Here is a 27822-nt window from a genome sequence, read left to right on the forward strand (position 1 = left end):
TCATTTAGCATGGTGGTGATGCCACACAACAATGTTTCTATAATGGTTGATAAACTCTATTCTCAATTTATCCACTTCTTCATTTAAGGGACACAGCAGGTCAAGAAAGATTCCGTACCATCACAACAGCATATTACCGAGGAGCTATGGTAAGCATATACAGCCTGCTGGATTCTGAATTAGCTTCTCCCCACAAAAGTATAATTTCAAATTAAGTTATTTTTGAGTTTTAGCCTAATAGGAAACATTAAACCACTTTCTACTGTCTGGTTATTTTTTTCAAAAGTGTTACCATCCCATTCTGAGTGTCCAGTTCATCTGAGCTCTGTCATGGTTAAAATACTCTATAATTGCACTGAACAATAGTTTATCTGCCTGGTGCAGGCTGTTTCTTTGCATGTGATGAAACTCATCACTTTCTGACGATTCCTGGGCAGGACAGCACATAACAGCCAAGCAGCTTAATGCAAGGGAAGAAAGCGCAGTCCACGTGCTTGTTGCAATGGACCTGGTAAATATGTGAATTTATATTTGGGTTGGACATACCTTCCCCCTCCTAATGCGTGTAGGGTGGGGGGGAGGAAATGTGATGGCACAATTCAAAATTCAGCATCTGGCCACACGTTTCTTGATGCCTCTCTGCTGGGAAGGTGCAAGTTTATGCCTGCGCTTTCTGTACATTGCATTTAGCTATAGCTGTCTAATGGAGGTCACTGTAAGGCAGGTAATCTATTCTTTTCTACCCTTCAGTAGCAGCTAGTTATTGAATGGAATTTGCAGAGCTCGAGAATGGGCTGTCTGCTAGGTTTTTTTAACTGGGAGGTAACATTCACTTCATTAAAAATTGTGTACAATCTTTTTGATTAGGTTTTTTTCACTAACCTTTGTTAGTGGAATGGCTGCACTTTACAAGGGCTGAAAGTAAACTGCAGTCTTTCCAAATAAATGTTTCTCTATGAATCTGCTCTTACTCGGCTATATACTGACAATCTATAGACTTGTAGCCACCAGTGTTTCAAGGTAAAGCAAAGCAATATTGCTATGTGTACAACTATGTCGCAACTATTCCATCCCTAAATCTCTCTACTTTTCTGTCCTCTTTTTACGGCTCCTTAAAGCCAAACTCTTAGACCAAGGTTTTGGTTGCCTGTCTGAATATTTCCTTATGTGGCTCGGTGTCAGCTTGGGACATTTTACAGTATGAATGCCATATCCTGATTTTAGATGGAAGCAGCGGAGTAGAAATGTATAATCTGTGCCGTCTGATTTGTCGTTTGTTTCCAGGGAATAATGTTGGTGTATGACATCACAAATGAGAAGTCTTTCGACAATATAAAGAACTGGATAAGGAATATTGAAGAGGTGAGCGTGTGCTTTATTAAAGGCATTAAGATTTGTCAACATTAATCAGATGGTTAATGCATTTTCCAGGTTTCCACAGGTGAATTAACGCATTTTGAGTTTAACTGTTGAATCATTTTTAATGCCATTGAGATGGTTATTATCAATGAATGGAGAAATGGTTTTAAAATGGTGAGCATTCATTTAAATGAAATGGATTGATGGGCATTGAGGACCATGCTGTTATTTGCAGCTATGATTCCTAGGAATGAATCAAACCCATACTGATTGCATGATGCATCAGGCCTTTATGAAATCAGTTGCTCGAGTTTGAGAAACAATGGCATAAAATGGGCAAATAAATTTCGATTTCCACTACAGGGGCAGCTGGTTTGAAAAATTCCAGTTCTGGGCCTGCAATACTGAGGTGGAAGTAGAAGGAACTTTTCTCAGTTTTTGGCCTCTGCTTTTTAAGGGAAAATAGATTGAATCGTGGAATGTGTTCTCCAAAACACTGATTTTAAAAAAAGACACGGTTCCATGTAATAGTAATTCCGTGTACTGTTGGGATACTCCACGACGACCATGTGGTTAAACTTGAGTTTGTCATGTCAGTTTTTTTTAATGCCAGGCCAGGAATCGGTGTATTGGGTTGGCAGGACGCTGTTTTGCGCCTGCTTCATGCCACTAAGCCAATGCAAACACAATTTCCGATGTAAATCTGCATCCTGTAGTCCAGTATGGTTGGGAATATCTGATTTGGGATTGGTAAAAAGTGGCATTTTATTCGATCACTCGTGATAAAGAATCTTTTTTTTATTCTTTCGTGGGACGTGTGCATTGCTGGTTAGGCCAGCATTTTTATTGCCCATCCCTAACTGCCCTTGAGAAGGTGGTGGTGAGCTGCCACCTTGAACTACTGCAGTCCAAGTGGTATAGCACCCACAGTGCTGTTGGGAAGGGAGTTCTAGGATTTTGAACCAGTGACAGTGAAGGAACTGCATAACTACCTAAAATGCAATTTCCAAATGACAATGAGAATTCCATTAGATAAAAATGGAATTTGGTTTATTCAATAGTGTCCCTATGTACTTGATGCTAACATTGGACGCAGTGAAGAAGCCTTCACTTTCATCACATTAACACCCTGAGTTTGAGCACAGAGCTTCCTCCTGGTGAGGAGGAGGGAGCTGGCCCCCCTTTTTATTCAACCCCCTTGGTTGGTCACAACAAAGGTTTGTTTAAAATTCTTTCCCCATGGATACCTTTTCCCAATCCAAATCCAACTTTCTATAAGGAGCCAATTTAACCAGACTTGCTTGAGTAAAAGAAAGAGTAACTATGTTAGTTACTAAAGCCTGAGGAAAAGTAATAAAGACCTGACACACACGCAACCACAAATGCACATGTCAGAAATGAGAAAGCTGAGAGTCCAAACAAAAGTTAAAAAGAATATACAAATCAGTTATGATGATCCTAGCTGATGTTACTACCTGACAAGCCAGATCTCAGGGTGGAACCAAGCTTGATGGGCCCTAACTTTTATTTTTTGTTTAGCTACTTGGAGAGTGGCTACTGAAGAGTCATAGGAGTCAGCTGATGAACTTTTAATAAAAGAATAAAACATTTATTAAACAAGAAAAAAGTGAACTATATTACAATTCTCCTTTACCCATAACTATACCTTTACAGATATATACACAATTGTAAGGTTAAAAGTTGCAAAAGCTATCTTCTACTTAAATGTTCACAATAAGTACCCAGTCCAAGTAAACCAATAGACAGCATGTGAGCAGGCACACCGCACCTGAAACCAAGTGACAGATACTTGTAGGAATTATACAGTAAATGGCAGAACCCTTGGTGCATCGACAGGCAGAGGGATCTGGATGTGCAGGTCCACAGGTCACTGAAAGTGGCAACACAGGTGGATAAGGTAGTCAGGAAGGCATATGGCATGCTTGCCTTCATTGGCAGGGGTATTGAGTATAAAAGCTGGGAAGTCATGCTGCAGCTGTATAAAACCTTGGTTAGGCCACACCTGGTAATGTGGTGACCAGAACTGCACGCAATATTCCAAAAGGATATGGAGGCGTTGGAGAGGGTGCAGAGGAGGTTTACCAGGATGCTGCCTGGTCTGGAGGTTATTAGCTATGAGGAGAGGTTGGAGAAACTTGGATTGTTCTCACTAGAGCGACAGAGATTGAGGGGCGACTTGATAGAAGTTTGCAAAATTATGAATGGCATGGACAGAGTAGATGGTCAGAAGCTTTTTCCCAGGGTGGAAGAGTCAAATACTAGGGGACATAGATTTAAGGTGAGAGGAGAAAACTTTGGAGATGTGTGGGGCAAGTTTTTTACGCAGAGGATAGTGAGTTTCTGGAATTCGCTGCCAGAGGAGGTGGTGGAAGCAGGTACGATAGTGGTGTTTAAGAGGCAGCTTGACAAATATATGAATAGGGTGGGAATAGAGGGATACGGACCCTGGAAGTGCAAAATGTTTTAGTTTGACAGGCAATATGATTGGCGCAGGCTTGGAGGGCCAAAGGGCCTGTTCCTGTGCTGTACTTTTTGTACTTTGTTCTTTGTTCTATGCCACCCCAAACAGATGCTATGGATCTCTTCTCAACTCCCCCCAGACGCTTGTCACACTGTGAGCCAACCAGCCTTGCTGAACTCCGTCTTTAACACGAGAGTTTCCAATCCCCACCCTCGAACTCACTCTGGAATGTCTTCCACAAAAGTCCACCTCCAGGGTTTTGAACTCTCCTTCCAATGTTCCTCTCCCCTGGATCACCAAGTGCGTTCAGGCTTTCTTCTATGCACACTCTCTCACTGATGCAGCTGTGCTAACAGAACACCACTGCTTCACATGAGAGAGTTACAGACTTTCAGCTGTCTCCTTTAACCTCTGGCTTCTCGCAAGTCTATATTGCTTTAAACCTGCTTCCTGCAGTTTTCTTCCCTGTAAGCTTGATGCTTGGAACCTTCCTCTCTGCTCCTTACTTTCACTTCCACAGAACAGGACGTCTTCCAGACTCCTGTTCTTCCTTTGACTAGAAAGCCTTGGGACCCATCCTTTCTGTCTCACTCCTCAGTTCTTTTGGGAAATCTGCTCTCTCTGCAGTTCCCTCTCTCAGTATCCAGCCTCTCTGGAATCCTGGCTTCAGCTTTAGTTTGGGACTTGCTATCTGTCCCTCTGCAATGCTGCTTCTGCTGGCAACGCCTTTCAACCTTGGAGCATACACGAACCAACTGCCCTCAAACTGAATTGAAACTACTTTCCTCTCTCTGTGGCACCTCCTGTTGCTAGGCAACAGCACAGTTTTGTTTCTACCTTCCCTTCAAGAATCATAAAATCTCATTACAATGCAGGCATCTTTTTAAAGTGTAATTGAAACTGAACTTCCCCTTTTTCTTAACACAAATACAGAAACACATCAAATTTCATTCCTAACACACACACATATATATATAACTTATAAACTATCTCTCTTGCCTAACACAGTCCTTGGGGCTTGTCCGTGAGGAGTAGATGTGGTATGTTGCTGCCATTAGGTTAGATGATTTTGGTGGAGCTGACTTTGGCTGATTTGCAGTCTGTTGGAGATGCTTGTTGGCTTGTCCCAGAGGGAGAGGGGACCTGGTTATCTCTGCAGAGTTAACTGGTGAGGCTGTCCTGTTTGTTGCCTCTTTCTGTTAAAACACACTTGTTACCAGCAAGAGAGAAGAGATCTTTCTTGCTGCTTTGCTTTTCAGCTGTCACTGTTATGATATGGCGAGCGGTATTTGCCAGGCTAAGCAAACCCCAAAGGGAAACTTGGCTAGGCTATCAAAGTGATTTTGCAATTTGTATTTATTCTGAGAAGGTTTGTGCACTGAAGTCAGAAGTAATGAGTCCACTGCCACCTTTAGAGATTTTAAAGATTAAATTAAAACGTTATTGACAAAAGAAAAGAACACTTAAACACACAAGATTACAGTTTAACGGTTACATTTAGTTTTATAACAGTTCTCCCAAGATTTCTACTTAACTAGACTACACACCCCTTTCAGGCTACAGTCCAAATAGTTTCTTAATTTATAAAACATCCAGCAATATTACCACAAGCGCCCACTGTTGCTATAAGGGAGGCATTTCACAGCTTCTTTCTCTCTCTCACTCGACGATGGAACTCCAAGGCTTTTAACAAACTGTGGTGGTGATGTTGAGAATGGCACTAAGCAGGAAATTAGAGATGCATGCAATAAAGCAACATCTGTAATTATGGGTGACTTTTAATCTGCATATAGATTGGGCAAATCAAATTAGTAACAATACCGTAGAGGAGGAATTCCTGGAGTGTATACGGGATGGTTTTCTGGACCAATACATTGAGGTACCAACCAGAGAACAGGCCATCCTAGACTGGGTATTGTGTAATGAGAAAGGAATAATTGGCAATCTAGCCCCTTGGGGATGAGCGACCATAATATGATAGAATTCTTCATCATGATGGAGAGTGACGTAGTTGATTCAGGACTACGGTCCTGAATCTTAATAAAGGAAACTTAATAAAGGATACTAATGGTATGAGGCACAAGTTGGCTATGATGGATTGGGAAACGTTACTAAAAGGACGTTTGGATGGATAGGCAATGGCAAACATTCAAAGAGCGCATGGGTGAACACAATTGTTTATTCCTGCCTGGTGCAAAAGTAAAACAGGAAAAGTGGCCAAACCGTGGCTTACAAGGGAAATTAGAGATAGTATTAGATCCAAGGAAGAGGCATACAAATTGGCCAGAAAAAAAACAACAGACCTGAGGATTGGGAGCAGTTTAGAATTCAGCAAAGGAGGACCAAGGGCTTGATTAAGAAGGGGAAAATAGAGTAGGAGAGTAAGCTTGCAGGGAACGTAAAAACTGACTGTAAAAGTTTCTGTAGGTATATGAAGAGAAAAAGGTTGGTGAAGACAAATGTTAGGTCCCTTACAGTCAGAAACAGGGGAATTTATAATGGGAAACAAAGAAATGACTGACCAACTAAATACATACTTTGGTTCTGTCTTCACAAAGGAGGACACTAATAACTTACCAGAAATGTTGAGGAACACAGGGTTTAGTGAGAGGGAGGAACTGAAAGAAATCAGTATTAGTAGGGAAATGGTGTTGGGGAAATTGATGGGATTGAAGGCCGATAAATCCCCGTGGCCCGATAATCTATATCCCAGAGTACTTAAGGAAGTGACGCTAGAAATAGTGGATGCATTGGTGGTCATCTTCCAAGATTCTATAGACTCTGGAACAGTCCCTACAGATTGCAGGGTAGCTAATGTAACCCCGCTATTTAAAAAAGGAGGTAGAGAGAAAATAGAGAATTATAGTCAGCCTGACATCGGTAGTGGGGAAAATTCTAGAGTCCATTATAAAAGATTTAATAGCTGAGCACGTGGAAAACAGTGGCAGAATCGGACAGAGTCAGCATGGATTTATAAAAGGGAAATCATGCATGACAAATCTATTGGAATTTTTCAAGAATGTAACTAGTAGAGTTGATGAGGGGGAGCCAGTGGATGTGGTTTATTTGGATTTTCAGAAGGCTTTCGACAAAGTCCCACATAAGAGATTAGTGTGTAAAATTAAAGCGCATGGATTTGGGGGTAGTGTATTGAGATGGATAGAAAACTGGTTTGCAGACAGGAAATACAGAAACTGGTCTTCTTCCAAATGGCAGGCAGTGACTAGTGGGGTACCGCAGGGATCTGTTCTGGGACCCCAGCTATTCACAATATATATTCATGATTTAGATGAGGGAACTAAATGTAATATCTCCAAATTTGCAGATAACACAAAGCTGGGTGGGAGGGTGAGCTGTGAGGAGGATGCAGAGATGCTTCAGTGTGATTTGGACAAGCTGAGTGAGTGGGCAAATGCATGGCAGATGCAGTATAATGTGGTTAAATGTGAGGTTATCCACTTTGGTGGCAAAAACAGGAAGGCAGATTATTATCTGAATGGCTCTAAATTGAGAGAGGGGAATGTGCAACGAGACCTGGCTGTCCTCGTACACCAGTCACTGAAGGTAAACATGCAGGTGCAGTAGGCGGTAAAGAAGGCAAATGGTATGTTGGCCTTCATAGCCAGAGGATTCGAGTACAGGAACAGGGATGTCTTGCTGCAATTGTACAGGGCCTTGATGAGACTACACCTGGAATATTGTGTGCATTTTTGGTCTCCTTATCTGTGGAAGGATGTGCTTGCTATCGAGGGAGTGCAGCGAAGGTTTACCAGACTGATTCCTGGGATGGCAGGACTGACATATGAGGAGAGATTGAGTCAGTTAGGATTATATTCGCTGGAGTTCAGAAGAATGAGGGGGGATCTCACAGAAACCTATAAAATTCTAACAGGACTAGACAGGGTAGATGCAGGAAGGATGTTCCCGATGTTGGGGGAGTCCAGAACCAGGGGTCACAGTCTGAGGATACGGGGTAGACCATTTAGGACTGAGATGAGGAGAAATTTCTTCACCCAGAGAGTGGTGAGCCTGTGGAATTTGCTACCAGAGAAAGTAGTTGAGGCCAAAACATTGTATGTTTTCAAGAAGGAGTTAGATATAGCTCTTGGGGCGAAAGGGATCAAAGGATATGGGGAGAAAGCGGGAGCAGGCTATTGAGTTGGATGATCAGCCATGATCATAATGAATGGTGGAGCAGGCTCGAAGGGCTGAATGGCCTCCTGCTCCTAGTTTCTATGTTTCTAACACAACCTTGCTTTCTGGAACAGCAAGTTTCTCCAGAGTGGCTAGAGGCTTTTTCACAGGCCTGTTTCACACAGTGCACCTTTCAAGGTCTCACATGGCCACTCCCCATACAGCTTTCCATCTTTCTTTCAATATATTTCCTTCCTTTTGATCTGTAAACCCCATTGTTTCAACCTTTCTTTGGAAGTTACTTTTCCCAGAATATAAAAATCTTTCATGTTGTCATTATGGCCAGTACTTCCGGGAAAAATAAACTTAATAATGTTGTCTTATTTATCTTGCCAGTTGTAAACACCCTATCATTTCCTTTTGAAAATGAAACAACCTCTCAACTTGTCTAAAAATGTAAATTCCATTCACAGTGTATCTGCTGAGATTTCCTCCTAGCTTACCCATCTCCATTTCAAATGCCTGTTTTGATGATTCAAATCTTTGCAGTCTGAGACTTTGCAGTTTAATTAAACTAGATGCTCACACATTACCCTGCTTCAGTATCCCACAGTAATATTAAGTGAATAAATATCTACTTTACACAGTCTTTGGCCAGTTTTTAACCCATTTTTCCCTGTATTCCTGGGAGGGGGAATAGGCATATCTTCCACACACACTTTTGCTTTCATGTCAAAACTTCTTTACACACTCTGAGATATAAATTAATAGGAGATGCGTTTTTGGATTCTTGATTTTTTTATTCATTTATATGATGTGGACATCGCTTGCTAGGCCAGCGTTTATTGCCCATCACTAATTGGTGGTGGTGAGCTGCCTTCTTGAACTGCTGCAGTCTCTGTGAATGTTGATAGTGGGGGATTCAGTGATGGGGGATGCCATTGAATGTCAAGGGGCAATGGTTAGAACCTCTCTTGTTGGAGATGTTCATTGCCTGGCAATTTTGTGACATGAATACTTGCCAGCCCAAGCTTGGATATTGTCCGGGTCTTGCTGCATTTGGACATGGACTGCTTCAGTATCTGAGAAATCGTGAATGGTGTAGAACATTGTGAACCATCAGCGAACATCCCCACTTCTGACCTTATGATGGAAGGAAGATCATTGATGAAGCAGCTGAAGATGGTTGGGCCGAGGACACTACCCTGAGGAACTCCTGCAGTGATCTCCTGGAGCTGAGATGATTGACCTCCAACAACCACAACCACCTTCCTTTGTGCAGGTATGACTCCAACCAGTGGAGAATTTTCCCCTAGGTTCCCATTGACTGCAGTTTTGCTAGGGCTCCTTGATGCCACACTCGGTCAAATGCTGCCTTGATGTCAAGGGCAGTCACTCTCACCTCACCTCAGGAGTTCATGTCTTTTGTCCATGTTTGAACCAAGGCTGTAATGAGGTCAGAAGCTGAGTGACCCAGGTGGAACCCAAGCTGAGCATCAGTGAGCAGGTTATTGCTAAGCAAGTGCCGCTTGATAGCACTGTTGATGATCCCTTCCGTCACTTTACTGATGATCGAGAGTAGACTGATGGGGTGGTAATTGGCCAGGTTGGATTTGTCCCACTTTTTGTGTACAGGACACACCTGGGCAATTTTTCACATTGCCGGGTAGATGTCAGTGTTGTAGCTGTACTGGAACAACTTGGTTAGGGGTGCGGCAAGTTCTGGAGCACAAGTCTTCAGTACTATTGTCGAATATTGTCAGGGCCCATAATCTTTACAGTATCCAGTGCCCTCAGCTGTTTCTTGATATCACATGGAGTGAATCAAATTGGCTGAAGACTGGCATCCATTGTCTCCACAACACAGCAGCAAAGCTGAGCTTTTTGCATTTTCCATACTTTCTTTCAAGTATCTCTGTTTGAAGTGGGCCTTGACACCTCTTCAGGTACAAAATTTCATGTTCTCAGGACAGGTCTGTCAGTATAATCCACGTAGGAATTTTCTAGAAAGTGGTCACTTTACCGTATCAGCCATCTTTTGATCAGTGTATTTACATGCATTTGTTTAAAAAAAAACACAGGTCTTCCTAAAGATTTCACTATGTCCATAGGCAGTTGGTCAAGCTGTATCCTACTTTTGTGACAGTATTAAAGAAATGTGGTTTGATCATCATCTCTTCCACTGACCAGTTTAGTGACTGCCATTTCCCTTGCTGGCATGGTCGTTTAGAATTTGTATCTTATTCTCTTAACTTCACTGTCTTCAAATTTCAGGAGACGTAAGTGGCATTTTATTTATAATAGATGCATCACAGCTTAAAATCCGCACGTAGCAGAATGGTTCAAATAGTGCTGCCCAGGCCTTACCGCTTTCAGATCATCTACTAAATGAAAGCCAATTCTATTTTAACACATTTTCTCTTGCTGCATTGATGCTTATTTGCATCCACAAAGCATTGGGAAATATTTATAACAGTCCGCTCAGTCCTCGCTGCTTGCTGCACTCATAGGGAAAAAAGGCACAAGAGTAGACCATTCAGCCCCTTGAGTCTGTTCCTCAATCTCTTCAATCCATAATCTTCTTCAATTTACAAACTTAAATCCTGTTTGCACCAGCTGTCTTGTATTCCCATATCCCTTATTTTTAATCTGAATGTGGTAGGAATACGAACTAAATGGCCATGAGCTACAGGGGAGGAATCTGAGGGTGTTGGTGGATAGTTCACTGAAACTCTCTGCGATTGTATAACAATGTAAGAAAAACTGGATCTTAGGACTTTTTGCCAGAGCACAGATCCCTGGAGTCGCTGGAGTGGCCACAGTATGTAATTCTGGCCAACATGTTAAGCAAGGATATGAAATGCAGCACAGAATGAGGCACCAAAACTCATCAGTTAGTGGAGTGTTGGACCTTGCACAAGAGAGCTCCAGAGTCAATTCTTCACCAGAATAAGCAAGCACAGTATTTAAAATTCTGAGGTGAATAAATAAATTGGACATGCAGTCGGCATTGGGAATCTTCCAAACTCATTTACAGGGCAAAGTTTTACCCTTCCCGATTAGGAAGCTGACCGCCGCCCACGCCTGGGCACGGAAGGCAATTTCATGCCGACGGACCGATTAAGGCCTACCCAACGCAGCAGCGCTCAGCGTGGCCTGGGCAGGGCAGGCGAGGGGCGGAGTGCGAGCAGGGTGAGCGTATGCACGCGAGCGCACTACATAATTACCCTGAGGCAGAGAGTTGCCTCGGAGGTGAACTGATTTTTAAAAAAAAAATTAAAGATTTTATCAATGTTATGAAACATTCCCCCTCATGTGACTCTGTCTCATGAGCAGGGACATGTTATTAATGAAAAAATAAAGCTTTTATTTGATTTTTATTTGCTTTTGGAATCCTCATCCCACCTGTGGATGAGGTTTAATAAGCAAGTGCAAAGGCATTTGGCCTTTTCACCTGTCTGCCAACCATAACGTTGGACAGGCAGCGAAAAATTTCTTTTAATTAACTTTTTAATGGCTTTAATAATTGTTGGCGGGTGTGCTGCTGACTCCAACGCGCTCCCATCAACCGAAATGTTGCGCGAGTGCGTGTTGATGTCAGGCCACATGCCTGACATCATCGCGTGTCATTTCACGCTTGGACCGGGCGTGCACCCGCCCGCCAGGCTAAAAGTTTTACCCACTGTGTTTTGGCTTCGTATCTAACCTGTGAAATTCAAAGTTTAATAGGGCTTTAATGTATTTAGGCCTGATGTTGGTAACGTTTCTGCTACTAAGCAGCAAAGCAAAGATACAATGTCGTGAATGAGCGTTTGTTTTAATGTTATGAGTTGGTGGAAGGAGGTGATTCCATTTTAAATCACCAACTTTTGAGTTTGTGATGGCACGTGGTACAACATGAGCTGTGATGCATGGTTAAGTTTGCTACTGAGCAATTGTTTAAGTTTAAAGCTCATTTTTCTCAACACTGGAACATAGTGACATTGAGGGCAATATCATGAAACTTGTTTGCATAAAAATTGAAAACATTAAATTTTTTGCTGGAGGGGCCAAGAGAGGGAAAGGGAAAAGAGAGAGAGAGAATGTTTGCTGTCACCTCGTAGGTGTAGCAACAGCCTGTGCCTCAATGCAGAAATATTTCTGATTTATAATAGTTAAATGAGCCATTTCCTCATTGCTTTGGGTTTTGTGAAAAAGCAGCAGCACCAACTGAGATACAGTGTAAACTGTTCCTCGCTGCTTTGGTGGAGGTAGGGGAGCGAGACACCTTGTTGTGGATAAAGAACAATGTTTTGATGATGCATGTGTATTCTGAAATAGAATGCTGCACATTGTGAGGTCAGTTGCCAACATGTAGCCTTCTTATCAACATTGTTGGAACCCCAACAGATGGGGGGATTGAAAATTGATCTATATGAATTGCTATTTAGCAAAATGTCATTATTCCTTCTTAGCATGCATCTTCAGATGTGGAAAGGATGATACTGGGAAACAAGTGTGATATGAATGAGAAAAGGCAGGTGTCAAAAGAACGAGGAGAGAAGGTAAGGCTGCTAGAAATCATTCACCTTTAATTTAAGACTGAGTCCTATGGCTCAGGTATAAATTGGCCTTATTTCTATGTGTGACTTATAATCATTATCATTGCTTTTCCAGCTAGCGATAGATTATGGGATTAAGTTCCTGGAGACCAGTGCAAAATCCAGCATAAATGTTGAAGAGGTAAGAAATCTGAGGAATTATTTGTGTACTGATCACAGTGACAAATTTACACACTACAGTCTGAGCAAAACCAAGCAGTTTATATTGAACGTAAAGCAGATCTTGAAATTCTAAAGTGTAGTTAAAGTGTGACAAATTACATAGGCAGTTTCCATTCTAAATTTAAACGTTTATAATGAAAATCCTGTGTACACATTTGTTATAGATAACTCTGGCAGGGTTAGATGTTGGGGTTTTATGGAACAATTTTTAATGAACCCCCTGTAATAAACCTTGTTCCTGCAATCTGATGGCTGAACATTGATTATGAATTTGCCGTATGCGATGCTGTGTAACCCAAGGGCTAACAATTCCCCCAGTTGGATTAAGACTGGAATTGGCTGTTGAACTGAGGCTCAATAAAAATTCAGACGAAGTCAGTAATAATTCTGTAACTGAGAAAGCTGATTCGCGTACATCACACTGGGATATAGCTGCCTCCCCCTAGACTGGGAAAGTAGGGAGGGGGAGGCAGCTTCAGATGGGTCCTGGCAGATCAGGAAGGTCATCAGATTTACAACATTGTTCATATTCGTTGACTTCATTTTTCTGTTGCTCTATACTAACATATGTTTCACAATTATACCACTGTTTCCTTTGAGTAACTGAAACTGTGTATTAGAAATTAGGGTAGGGGCCTGATCTGAGGACCCCCCACATGAGTTTCAGAGCCATTGGCTTAATTATTGTTGACGGCAAAATTAATTTGACCATGTTAAAAGCAATGCAGTACTCAAATATGGATGTGATAATGCCCATGGTGGGCTGCATAGTCCTTTCAAAAGCTTTTCCAGTAGCTGAGAAAATAGTTTTAATAATCAGTCCAATAAGAAAAAAATTAAACATCTCCCCATGACACTCAACAGAATTACCATTGCTGAATCCTTTACTATTAGCATCCTGGGAGTTATCATTGACTAGAAACTGAACTAGACTAGCCATATAAATATTGTGGCTACAAAAGTAGATCAAAGGCTGGGAACTCTGGGACGAGTAACTCACCTCCTGACTCCCCAAAGCATAGCCACCACCTACAAGGCAGAAGTCGGAAGTGTGATGAAATACTGTGCAACTTCCTAGGTAAGTACAGTGCCAACAACATCCGAAGCTTAATACCATCCAGGATGAAGCAGCCCACTTGATTGGCACCCCACCCACCACCTTAAACATCCTGTCCCTCCACCACTGATGCACATTGGCAGCAGTATGCTGTATTTACCAGATACACTGCAAAAACTCACCAAGACTCCTTCGACAGCACCTTCCAAACCCGCAACCTCTACCATCTAGAAGGACAAGGGCAGCAGATGCATGGGAACACCACCACCTGCAAGTTCCGCTCCAAGCTACACACCATCCTTAGTTGGAAATGTATCACCATTCCTTCACTGTCCCGGAACTCCTTTTCTTATAGCACTGTGGGTGTACCTACACCACATGGACTGTAGCGGTTCAAAAAGGCAGCTCACCACCACCTTCTCAAGGGTAATTAGGGATGGGCAATAAATGCTGGCCGAGCCAAAATCCTGTGAAAGAATAAATAAATATACATAGTTGGACCATTTCTGCCAAACTTGTGTCTCTTAGCTCATGTGGTCACATTGCACACCTTCAACATGATGCACCTAACCCTGGCTTTTTCATGGGCGATCATCCTTTTGATTTCATCTTGGAGCTTGCAATGAGTGCCAGATCTGCAGTCAGTTTCAGTTCTTTCCTACCAGCTTATTCCCCTCCCAGCTACTGATCCTCCCACATTTCCCTTCTCATTCATGTGGTCATCTACTTCATCAACCTGCCCCTAGCCAAGACAGTTTCTTAGAGCAGCATGTCCTGGAACCAACCAGAGAACAGGCTATTTTGGCATTGTGTAATGTGACAGGATTAATTAATGACCTCGGGTCTTAAACTTAAATAAGGACAACTATGCAGGCATGAAAACTGAGTTAGCTGAGGTGAACTGGGAAACTAGGCTAGGGGATAGATCAATAGAGAAGCAGTGACAGACATTTGAGGGGATATTTCAGAATACATATATTCCTACTATAAAAGATTCTAAAGGGAGGACCCACCATCCGTGGTAAACTAAAGAAGTTAAGGAAAAAGCATATAATTGTGCAAAGATGAGTGACAGGTCAGATGATTGGACAGAATGTGAAGAACTTCAGAATGACGAAAAGATTAATCAGGAGAAAGAAATCAGTATTGGAGGAAGTTAGCTAGAAATGTGAAAATGGATAGGAAGAGTTTCTACAGGTATTTAAAAAGGAAAAGAGTAAGTAAAGTGAGTGTTGATCCTTTATAGAATGAGAATAGGGTGTTATTAGTAGATAATGAGGAAATGGCAGATGAAATGAACAAAATATTTTGCTTCTGTCTTTAATATAGAGGATACAAAAAACAGTCCAGTAATAGCTGTAAGTCAGGAGGTGGAAGGGAGAGAGGAACTTGGTGAAATTGAAACCACTAAAGAAGCTGTACTGAGCAAACTGATGGGGTTGTGGGCTGACAAGTCTTTGGGTTCTGATGGACTTCATCCTAGGGTTTTAAAAGAGGTGGCTAATGAGGTAGCAGATGCGTTGATGTTCGTTTTCCAAAATGCACTAAATTTTGGAAAGGCTGTATCAGACTTGAAAGTAGCAAATGTAACCCCTCTATTCAAGAAGGGAGGGAGGTAGAAAATGGGAAATTATGTTAACTTGACGTCTGCAGTGGGGAAGGTTTTAAAGAGATTATAGCCGGGCATTTAGAAAAACTCGGTAGTTGGGAAGAGTCAGCATAGTTTTATGAAAGGGAAAATAGTGTTTAACTAATTTTTTAGAGTTTTTTGAAGGAGTAAATGTGCATTGGATAAAGGGGAGCCTATAGACTCCCAGATTTCCAGAAGGCATTTGATAGGTATCAAAGGTTATTGTGGAAAATAAAAGCTCATGGTGTAGGGGGTAACATATTAGCGTGGATAGAGGATTGGCTGGCTGGCAGAAAACAGTGTGTGCATAAATGGGTCTTTGTCTGATTGGCAGGATATGACGAGTGGAATCCTACAGGGGTCTGTGCTGGGGTCTCAACTTTTTACAATTTATATCAATGACTTAGATGAGGGGAGCAAAGGCATGGTAACTAAATTTGCAGACACAAAGATAGGTAGGAAAGTATGTTGTGAAGAAAACATAAGGAGTTTGCAGACATCCTATAGATAGGGTGAATGAGGGCAAAAATCTGGCAGATTGAGTATAATGTGGGAAAATGTGAAATTGTTCATATTGGCAGGAAGAGTATTGAAGCAGAGTATTACTTAAACCAAGAACGACTGCAGAATTCTGAGGTGCAAAGGGATCAAAGTGTTGTGGTGCATGAGTTACAATAAGTTAGTATGCAGGTACAGCGTGTAATAAAGAAGGCCAATGGAATGCTATCCTTTATGATTAGAGGAATTGAACTTGAAACTAAGGGTGTTTTTCAGTTATACAGAGCATCGGTGAAACTACATCTTGAGTACCGTGTGGAGTTTTGGTCTCCGTATTTAAGGAAGGATGTAAATGCATTGGAGGCGATACAGAGGATGTTTACTAGATTGATACCTGGAATGAGCAGATTGTCTTATAAGGATAGGTTAGACAGGCTGGGCTTGTTTCCACTAGAGTTTAGAAGAGTGAGGGGTGACTTGATTGAAGTATATAAGATCCTGAACGACCTGGTCTTGACAAGGTGGATGTGGAAAGGATGTTTCCTCTTATGGGTGAGCCCAAAATTAGGGGGGCACAGTTTGAAAATTAGGGGTCACCCTTTTAGGATAGAGATGAGGAGAAATTTTTTGAGGGTTGTGAGACTTTGGAACACACTGCCTCAGAAGGCGAGGTCATTGAATATTTTTAGGCGGAGGTCACATTCAATTTGATTCTTGTTAGGTTATCGGGGGTGGATGGAAATGTGGAATTTGAAAACAAACAGATCAGCCATGGTCATCTTGATGGTGGAGCAAGCTCAAGGGGCCAAATGGCGTACTTCTGTTCCTATTTCGTATGTTTGTATCCCCTCCATCTTGGTTGATACATCATTCAAAACTTTAACCACTCCATCCTCAAAAATATTGTTAACTCTAATCCATTTTCCCCAGCTGCACCCTTGGGGCAGAAATTTTCGTTCAGCGGGCGGGCGCCTGCCCGACCCACTCGAGCGTGAAATGACACGCATTGATGTTGGCCGAGTGTGACGACATCATTGCGCAGTTGCGCAATAGTTTGGTTGGCAGGTGCGCGGCGGAGTTGGCAGTGTGTCTGCCGATAATTAAAAGGCCTGTTAAGGCCATTAGTTAATTAAATTAGGTTCAACGGGCAGGCGAAAAGGCCAGGCGGCCTTTGCATTTTTTGGAAACCTCATCCATGGGCGGGATGAGGTTTCCAAAAGCAAATAAAAATGAAATAAAAGTTTTGAAATTGAATTAATAAATTAATCAATTAAATAAATAATTGATCATTAATATTTTTATTATTTAAAAAAAAACTGCTTCACCTCCCTTTCAAGCGCCCACTCACGCGCATGTGCGAAGTTCACACTCAGCCCGCTCGCCACCCTCCCCCTGCCCACACAGGCAACGCTGCCGCTTGCATTTCACATTGGGTGGGCCTTAACTGGCCTGCCGGTGTGAAATTGCGGTCGGCTTCCTGACCGCCCCCGCTGAGCCCGCTCGCCAAGGGCAAAATTCTGCCCTTAATGTTGTAAAGCCCTGTGAAAACATGTAGCCTTATAACGTGTTACTCTCTCTCCACTCCCTGCCTGTGTTCCTTTACACAAACACACCAATCACTCACAGGATTGGCATATCAGTGTTTGGCACTCAATCTTTTTTCGAGAAACTTTGCTGTGAATTTGAGATTCAACTCCTCTAATGTTAGAACCATGGAATCATAGAAAAGTTACAGCACAGAAGGAGGCCATTCAGCCCATCTTGTCCATGCTAGCCTGAGGACACCCAGGTGCCCTTTCTAATCCCACCTTCCTGCACCTGGCCCATAGCCCTGCAGCTTATAGCACTTTAGGTGCAGATCCAGGTACTTTTAAAAAGTGTTTAACGTTTCTGTCTCTACCACCAACTTGGGCAGTGAATTCCAGATACCCACTACCCTCTGTGTAAAAAAAGTTCTTCCTCATGTCCCCCCTACACCTTCTGCCACTTATCTTGAATCTATGTCCCCTGGTTCTAGAATTCTCCATCAAGGGAAACAATTTTATCCTGTCCACTCTCTCTATTCCCCTCATAATTTTGTACACCTCAATCAAGTCACCTCTCAACCTTCTTTGTTCCAGGGAAAATAACCCCAACCTATCCAATCTCTCCTCGTAGCTACACTTTTCTAACCCTGGCAACATTCTTGTAAACCTCCTCTGCACTCTCTCCAGAGCTATTACATCCTTCCTGTAATGTGGTGACCAGAACTGCACACAATACTCCAGTTGTGGCCTTCCCAGTGTTTTATACAATTCCAACATTATATCCTTACTTTTATATTCTATACCTCTGCCAATGAAGGAGAGCATTCCATAAAACCTCTTTACAACCTTGTCTACTTGAACTGCTGCCTTCAGGGACCTGTGTACTTGTACGCCAAGATCTCTCACTTCATCTACCCCTCTTAGTATATTCCCATTTATTGTGTGATCCCTGTAACTGTTTGACCTCCCTAAATGTATGACCTCACACTTCTCTATGTTAAAATCCATCTGCCACTTTACCGCCCACTCCACCAACCTATCTATATCGTTTTGGAGATTATGGCTATCCTCTACACTATCCACTACTCAGTCAATCTTTGTGTCATCTGCAAATTTCCCAATCGTGCCCCCCACGTTCAGTCCAAATTGTTAATATATAACACAAACAGCAAGGGTCCCAACACCCTGTGCTACACCACTTGAGACAACTTTCCATTCGCAAGGGCACCCATCGACCATTACTCTTTGTTTCCTGTTACAAAGCCAACCTTTTATCCAGTTTGCCACATTACCCTGAATCCCATGGGCTTTTACTTTCCTGATCAATCTGCCATGTGGGACCTTGTCAAATGCCTTGCTAAAATCCATGTACACAACATCCTCTGCACCACCTTCATCAACCCTTCTTGTCACTTCCTCAAAGAATTCAATCAAATTTGTGAGGCAAGACCTTCCTTTAACAAATCCATGCTGACCATCCCTGACTAATCCATGCCTTTCCACATGACAGTTAATCCTACCTCTCAGGATTGATTCTACTAATTTGCTCACCACAGATGTAAGACTAACTGGTCTATAATTGTTTAGCATTTCCTTTGATCCCTTTTTAAACAATGGAACTACGTTTGCATTTCTCCAGTCCTCCGGTACCTCTTCTGTATCTAGTGAAAATTGGAAAATCATCCCCAGAGCATCTGCTTTCTCCTCCCTGACTTCCTTCAGCAGCCTCGGAAACAATCCATCTGGCCCTGGTGACTTATCAACTTTCAAGGATTTCAACCCTTCAAGCGCTTCCTCTCTCTTTATGACTATCCCGTCCAATATCTCGCAGTGTTCCTCCTGAACTACTATATCTACATCCTCCCTTTCCTTTGTAAACACGGAGACAAAATATTCATTCAAAACCCTTCCCACAGCCTCTGCATCTACACACAAGTTTCCATCTTCATCTCTGATAGGTCCCACTTTTTCCTTAACTAACCTTTTAGCATTAATGTATCGGTAAAACATCTTTGGGTTATCTTTAACTTTACTTGCTAATCTTTTTTCATGCCCGCTCTTTGATTTCCTTATTTCCTTTTTTACTTCGTCCCTGCACTTCCTATATTCGTCTAGGCTATCTGCAGTGCTTAGTTCTTTGTGCCTATCGTATGCTTTCTTTTTCTGTTTGATCTTCCCCTGTATTCCTCTAGACAACCAGGGAGGTCTGGATCTGACTTTTTAGTGCTTCCCACTGGTTTTCCACTGTTTTATCCTCCAGCAGTGCTGTCCAGTCCACCTCAGCCAAGTCCCTTCTCATTTCTGCAAAATTTGCCTTCCCCGAGTTCAAAACTTTTACTCCTGCCTTATCTCTGTCCTTTTCCATGGTAATGCCAAATCTACCTGAATTGTGATCACTGTCCCCGATATGGTCGCCAACTGTCACTTCACCCACTTGCCCTTCTTCGTTCCCCAAGACTAGGTGTAGAATTGCATCTTGTCTCATTGCGTTTGTCACTAATTGGTTGAAAAAATTTTCCTGGACACACTGCATGAATAAAATTTTCTCCCTCAGTGCCCTTATATTGTTTGAATCCCAGTTGATATTAGGATAGTTGAAGTCTCCTACTATTATTGCCCTCTTGTTCTTACAAACAGAAATTTGCCGACATATTTGTTCTTCTATCTCCCTTTCAGTATTTGGGGGTCTGTAGTATACTCCCAGTAGTGTATCTGCCCCTTTTTTATTTCTAAGCTCAATCCATAAAGCCTCGTTTGTTGAACCATTTAGTATCTCACAACTGGAATTGATTCTTTAACCATTAGTGCTACCCCCCTTCCTTTTTTATCTCCTACTCTATCGTGTCTGAAGACTCTCTAACCAGGGATATTTAGCTGCCAGTTTTGTCCCTCCTTTAGCCAGGTCTCCGTTATGTCAATGACATCCTGCTGCCATGTATCTACCTGTGCCCTTAACTCATCTACCTTGTTTGTAATACTCCTTGCATTGAAGTATAAACAGTTTAACCCAGTCAATTTCCCTTGCTGGACACTTTTTAAACTTTGCTTCTCCTGTAATTCCATGTCTATCACAACGTCCCTAGCTAATGTTCTACCTCCATTTTTCTGATCTGATCTGAATCTGACCTATCTGATCCTACTCCTGGGATCCCATCCCCCTGCCACACTAGTTTAAATACTCCCCAACAGAACTAGCAAAAGCCCACGCAAGGACACTGGTCCCAGCTCTGCCTGGATGCAGCCAGGCCAGTTTGTACAGGTCCCACCTTCCCCAGAACCGGTCCCAGTGCCTCGAGAATCTGAATCCCTCTCGGCTACACCATCTCTCCAGCCACGTGTTCATTTGGTCTGTCCTCTTATTCCTGCTCTCACTAGCACGTGGAACTGGGAGTAATCCTGAGATTACTACATTTGAGGTCCTGCATTTTAATTTATCTCCTAACTCCCTGTACTGAGCTTGCAGGTCCTCATCCCTTATTTTGCCTATGTCGTTGGTACCAATGTGTACCACGACCACTGGCTGCTTACAATTTCAACATTCTGGGAAGGGAAGGTATGTGGTCATCTCTTTAGAGCAAGATTTAGACGTCTTGGATCCAAGCGTGCCTGGATTGTGCTGTCTTTTTTCAGTATGCCTGTAGTAGAACTGCACCAGTCACTGTGCTGATACACATGACATTTACCATTACTGTTACGCTCTGTCACCCAACTCGCTCTTAAGCTTCTCCTATATTTGCACACTGCACTTCCGAGGAGGGTCAATTGATGGGATTGCATCTTCTTTGAGATGTAGTACAGCAGCACCTCTGAAATTTCCTATTGCATTGAGTCTGTATATATCAGACCAACACAATGCAATTATCTTTGACCCTTTTTGCTGCACTTGGCACATTGGTAATCTCGTATATGGTCACCTCTACCTCTGACTTGCCATCTCCCATATTTGATCCCTTTTCCCTCCTATCTCCTTGGTTTGATATCCACACTGCTCTGTAACCTGTTCCAAGAAGCTTGTTTTACATAATCAATGTGTTGTCCGTTCAATTCCTTTGAGGTTGACGAGATGTTTAGATGTCGTGTCACAGTGCAGTTTGGTGATTAGGTGAAATGGGATGAGATCACGTCCACACACACGATAAACTGTTGGATTTATTTTTAAAAATTTTAAAAGTAAAGCCATTCATTTGCAGCCAGAGGCTGTGTGGTTAATGACCTGCTGAAATCAAAACTATGAATCTATGGAACACTCAGTAACTTTTTTCCAAAATTGTAAATCTTTGGAGTGTTGACAGAAACAGGGGTAAAACGCATGGGTAAAATCAAGAGTGAGATTCTGAAAAAATGGGACCACAGTGTTTCCAAAATCAGAACCACTTTTAACTTTGTGCCTCAAGTTACAAATGCAAATAATTCCAGATGTGCCTATGAATTGTTTGCACGTTCTGATCACTTCAATCAAAACTTTCCTGTGCAAGAAAGTTTTTATTTTTACAAAGGAAGAAACTAAGCTGGCAAGGAAATGCTGCTAAAACAAAAATAAAAATACCTGGAAAATCTCAGGTCTCAGCAGAACTGTTCTGTTGAAGAGTCATACTGACTCGAAACGTTAACTGTGTTCCTCTCCGCAGATGCTGCCAGACTTGCTGAGTTTTTCCAGGTATTTTTATTTTTGTTTTGGATTTCCAGCATCCGCAGTTTTTTGCTTTTATCTTAAGGAAATGCTGCTGTTGTGTTGGTGTGAACCCCATCTTGTGACAGCATGCTCATAGAGTTAACAGCTTGCACATCAATTTGAACACTTGTGCAAAATCACACAGAGGAAGCTGTGAAGTTATTCATTTGGTCCCTGTCACCTGCAGGCAGAATGCAACTTTCATGGATATCTCTTGCTTTTGCGTACTTGCCACCTTCTGGATTTAAGTGAGTGGGGAGTATACATAGTTCACATTGTAATAACTTGATGAACTGTCAGGAAGCCACAACTTGTCTTTTTTGGGTTGTGGTATCAAACATGCAGTGCTGAGCACCATGACAGCATTTCCTGAAAGACAGGTGCATTGAAAAGCAAATACGTGCGTATCAATGATTTTTTTTCTTTTCTTTGCAGGCATTTATTACACTTGCACGAGATATCATGACAAAGCTCAACAGGAAAATGGTATGTAAATATTTCTAAAACATTGAGGTTATGTTTTTAGAACTTGGTATCTCGATGCAGATTGAAATGCTGAGGATTGACTGTGTTCACTTGGTGTGCCTGTAAATAACAATCATCTGATGAGATTTCACCAGAACTTTACAGCACATGTTCTCCATGGTTTTCCCCCCATTTTTCCTAACATGTCCTTCCATGTTTGAAGGTTTCCAGACTTTTCTGACTTCCTTCATTGCTGGAGTGTGACAAATGAGCAGAAGCTGGTGGTTGCTCCAAGTCCCATTTCCAGTTCTCCAGTACAGCAGACTTGTTCATGTGAACAGTGACTTAGGCAGTACCCTCATGTTCGCTTACATTGTCTCGAGATGAGCTTCCAAACCATTTGTTGGTTACCTTTTTCATTTTTAGTTAATTTTTTGTGAGCTACTTAGTCTTCTGTTTTAAAGATATTTTAAATTAAGGTGGGACAAGCAAATAATAGTGACAACCCTTTAAAAAGAATCCATTGGTTACAAGGTGCTTTCAACATTCACTGGGTGCAATTTAGATGCAAGTTTGTTCTTTTAATCGCTTTCTGAGTGAAGGAATGTCCCCAAAGTAAGTTCCACAGTTATTTTGTAAAAGGTTGAGTACAGTGTAGAGAGCAGTTGAAGAACTGTGAAGCTCTCCTTCACACAATGTTAGGTAAGCCTCACAACAAGGAACTATTGAAATAAAACCAGAAAATGCTGGAAATACTCAGTAGCTCTGCAGCATCTTTGGAGAGAAAAACAGAGTTAACTTTTCTAACTGTTGACCTTTCAATCAGGTCAGGAAACTGTACCCCTTAGTTCTAGCTGCTCCCATGAGGGGAAATATCCTCTCAGCAACTACCATGTCAAGCTCCCTTACATCATCCCTTTCAATAAGATCAACTCTTACTCTTAATTCCAGTGAGTGTAGGCCCAATCTACTCAGCCTTTCCTCATTAAGGCAACCCCTTCATCCCAGGAATCAATCTAGTGACCCTGCTCTGAACTGCCTCCAAAACAAGTATATCCCTCCACATGTTATACATCAATGCTATGTGAGGGATAAGCATTTGAAAGATTGAAAACTATTAGAAAAAGTAACTGTCAAATTCAATTGTAAATGATACAGAAACTCCTCCTGTGTTGCGAGAATAATGATCTGTCAGTGATGTGCTGATGCCTTACTGCTAACAGTGGTGTGGAGCATTTTTTTCCCTAACCCTGTCAGAGCAACTAATAAAACTACTGGGACCTGTCTTCACATTGTCCTGGAGACTCTAGTTGTCATTCCCCAAATTATTTGTTTCACTTCCGTCCCACATTGATGAAAGAATGAGCATTGGAGTAAACTGAAGAGTGCACCTTTTGCTAAACTAAATAATTAGACTTCGACAGAATCTTGTATAGCAATGGTCTTGGGGGAACTGCAGCATTTGGACATAGAGAATGCAACGAGATGATGGCAAGAGTCCAGTCAAGATTACTCTTGATTGTATGATGATTGATAAATTCCTTGTAGCTCGACATAATAACTTGCCTCTAATATTTATACCCAATGTATTTCTTTGTCTCTAGAATGAAAACAGCCCTCCAGGAAGCAGTGGGCAAGTTAAAATCACCGCAAAGAACCAGTCAAAGAAAAGCAGCTTCTTTCGATGTACACTGCTTTGATGGACTTAGAATGACAGACTCTGCAGCAACCTTTTTTGCTTCTCTGAAAGCAGTATTGATCAGCCTCCGAAATAAATTCCACCTTCTGCTGCTGAGAGCTCGCTGTTTGCAGATGACCCATTGGTCTTGCTGAGTGGGCTGTGCAGGTACACACTCGTGTGTTCCTTCCTCCACCCCCACCCCACCCCCCCCACCCACCTTTCACCCCCACCTCCCACCTCCCCTCCCCCAACCCATATTCATCATCACAATGATGAAAATGGAAATTGCCGAATTGGAGATGCGGGAATAATTTGTGTAGACTTTAACCTGAACTGCCTGTTGCAAAAGCTGTTGTCTGTGTCTGGATCCATCGTAAATTACGTATGCCAGAAATTAGCCCCCTGCTGCCACTCCAAAAAAATTTGTTGGCCAGTCATATCCTCTCCCAACACTCCCACCCCAAAATTACTTCCATTTTTGATCTCTTTTCCCTCGTCACCCTTTCCCACCCTGTCCCTCACCAAAGACAAATGGATTTGTATCTCATGCTATCATTTTGTATCACATTTTATTTTGGGTAACAGAGTTTGGCAAAACTAGATTAACATGAGCAGAAAATGGATATTATAAGTAATAATACATGCGGTCCAGGACTGGTGAAGCTTCTCTGGACAGTTTTTTTACTTTGTCAAGTGCTCTGAAGTAAAAGTTGGTTAGCTGACTGCTGACTTTATCTTCTTAGTAAAATTTTCCTTTTGGATTGGTTGTGCCACGAACCCTAGAAACAGTTAACTGTTCCCAGCCAATAGCAGAAGTGCCACAGTGGGACTCAGTCAGTGCCCCTTGATCAATATGGGGAAAATCAGCCAAGATTTCTCTGATCTACTCTCTCTTCTTCTCCTGCACTGCCACCTTCCCCACAACACCTCAACTGAATTTGTGTAATGAGGTGGGCCAAAGACAGGTTAAGGCTCAGTGTGATGCTCCCTGTGGTTACATAGCCTGTTTAGGGCTCACATTTACAATGTCTACTTTGGTGATGTACCCCAGGATGCTCATCGGCTGACATCTCAGCAAGGAGTCCGTACCTTGTGAGGCAGAGCAATGGAATTGAGAACAGAGAACACACAAATTATGTGACAATAAATTTTGGGGGGGAAATGGGGTGCGGGTGCTAAAGAAGGAAGATCATTTGAAGGACAGGAACATGAGTATATACGATGTGTGACTGGTTTTGAGTATTGACTGAATGCAAGCTCTCACTGGTTATCTTAGACTGACTCTGATTACTGTCTGCACCACTCTCTCTTTGGAACTCCGCTTAAGTGACTGCACCATCTCTGTTCTGTTCCTCTTGAGCAACCTCTCCTCAGCCCTCTGAGGACTTTTGAAATCTCACCCTCCCACTGGTATGCATATGTACTTCATTGACAACCCCTCTGTATTTTGCGCTTTTACTTTTCACTGCCTCTTGCTACCAACACTAACTGCCTTTGTCTCTTCTAATGCATTGTAATCTGCATAATCAGATTCAAGTGGCTTTCTCTTACAGCACCAAGGTCTGTGTGCACAAACTGCTGGAACGTTAAGAGTGATGACTGCTTCTTTCAAACCATAGCATTGCGCATTGTGTGGTGGTAGCAGAGTATTTGTGGCATGCTTTTTACATCTGTCAAACTGCAGTAGCATGTTCTGGATTGTCTACAGGTTCAAGTGTGGTTAACAACATTGAACTAATTTCTTTATTTAATTTTTTTTAAAAAGTAAACAAACTGGCTATTGTCAAGAGCACATGTGAAATTTCAGTTGAGTCTCAGGTGTTTTAGAAGCTGTAACTTCATTTGATAAGTGACTGTTTACTGGGAATTGCTTTGCTGTAGGAATGTGTACACATATATATGCCCGACTCCAAGTACAACTTTCTCCAGCCTGTAAGGATTAAATCAGATGTGCTTCTTGACCCAGCAGTATGCTGGAGTAAATGCTCTGATGTATAAAATGTTTGCTATTTTCTTAAATGTAGCTATGCTAAATTGTAAATACATCGCAGAAGGTCGTAGGAAGTTCACTTTCCACATGGCAAGAGTGAGGTTTCTAAAAGAAACGATTTGCATTGGTAATAAATGCTTTCTTATTGTGAACTTATTCACAACACTGTAACAGTAAGACTGCAAAACTGGGGGTTGGCTTGCAGTACAGATACTAATTATCTGTGGATTTTACCGAAGTAACTTTATTTCATAAAATGATCATTGTGTATGGTTTACAAGAGACTCGACTATAGAAGAAAATGCATATTTGCAGCAGTATTACTGTTTCCAGGGCTGCACTTTATTATCGTTAATTCTTAATAAACTACTTCAGTGTTTATTTTTAATCTTGGTCCTGTGGAATGCAGAGTGTGGCATTAAGTGAGTTTGCGGTAATTCAGCACATGTAATTTGTGCCCATGATGGTATCATGTTGCATAAAGCCTGTTCACTCCACTTCTAGATAGAAATAACAATGTGGTGTTTTACTATGGCCTTACAAATAGTCTGCCGAAGACACTTAACAGGGACCATCATTATTTTAGTGCATTGTATTACATTAAGATAAATCACAACACACTCCCTTCCTCCTTTCTTGCCCCCGTAAGAAGAACAGCTTTAGAAATTTTAAATGTTTTTTTAAACTTTTAAGCATCTCTAAGCGTATTTGCAAGTCCCTGCCAGTATTGTAAGTTCTTGCAGCTAAATGAATGGGATGAGTTCCTATGACAAGTGTTTTAACATTTGAATCGGATTAATTCACATGTACTGATGTTCTGTTAAGTAAACTTGATGGGTTTTATTATTCCGTGTGGACTTTTTTTATAATGAGTCAGAAATAAAGATTAAATGGCAAAATGAGCACTCTGGTCTTTAGTTGACCATAATGTTATGGTCAGGCTGTGCATTACGGGGAAATGGTTTTGGGAGTGTATAGACAACTAAGTGACTTCTGGAAACTTGAACCCCACTGTGCATCACCAGTCCAGGAACATACGAATAAGAGTATCACTCGGTTCTGTCATTTCAGCTCAAGTTTGGTCTACCATTTAAGTAATCGTGACTGATCTGCATCTTGACTATCTGCCAACTGGCCCCTCCACCAGTTCCATAACCCTTATCTAGCTCAATTTTCAATTGATCCCCAGTTTCAATAGTTTATTTTTTGGGGGGGCGTGGAGGGGGCGGAGGTGTTGGGGAATGGAGCTCCAAGTTTCCACCTTTTATATATTTTTTTTCTCTCCCATTCTCACCTCTTACGTATCCTTGGTCTTAACTGCTCCATCATTAGAGGCTGCGTCTTCAACTGCCCAGGCCCTAAGCATTGAAATTTCCTCCCTAAACCTCTCCAGCTTTCTTCTCCACTGACATTCCTTAAAATCTACTTCATTGACCAAGCATTTGATCATCGCCCTATCTCATGGAATAAAGACAAAATGCTGGAAATACTAAGCAGGTTTAGTTAGCTTCTGTGGAGGGAGAAATGGTGTTAACATTTCACCTCCCTGACCTTTCTGCAGAACT

At 41.9% G+C, this 27822-nt stretch overlaps 1 protein-coding gene across 1 annotated transcript in view; it reads left to right on the forward strand.

Annotated features, from left to right (window-relative positions):
* Positions 1-27159, forward strand: part of rab8b (RAB8B, member RAS oncogene family) — a 129374-nt gene extending 102215 nt beyond the window's left edge. The window contains exons 3-8 of the mRNA XM_078535856.1: positions 89-149; positions 1285-1362; positions 12430-12519; positions 12632-12697; positions 22557-22607; positions 24191-27159. Coding sequence (XP_078391982.1) covers positions 89-149; positions 1285-1362; positions 12430-12519; positions 12632-12697; positions 22557-22607; positions 24191-24286 — 442 coding nt within the window. The 3' untranslated portion in view covers positions 24287-27159. The remainder of the gene's footprint in view (positions 1-88; positions 150-1284; positions 1363-12429; positions 12520-12631; positions 12698-22556; positions 22608-24190) is intronic.
* The last annotated feature ends 663 nt before the right edge of the window (positions 27160-27822 follow it).

Source organism: Cetorhinus maximus, unplaced genomic scaffold, assembly GCF_964194155.1.
Source record: "Cetorhinus maximus unplaced genomic scaffold, sCetMax3.hap1.1 HAP1_SCAFFOLD_704, whole genome shotgun sequence".
Classification (NCBI taxonomy): domain Eukaryota; kingdom Metazoa; phylum Chordata; class Chondrichthyes; order Lamniformes; family Cetorhinidae; genus Cetorhinus; species Cetorhinus maximus.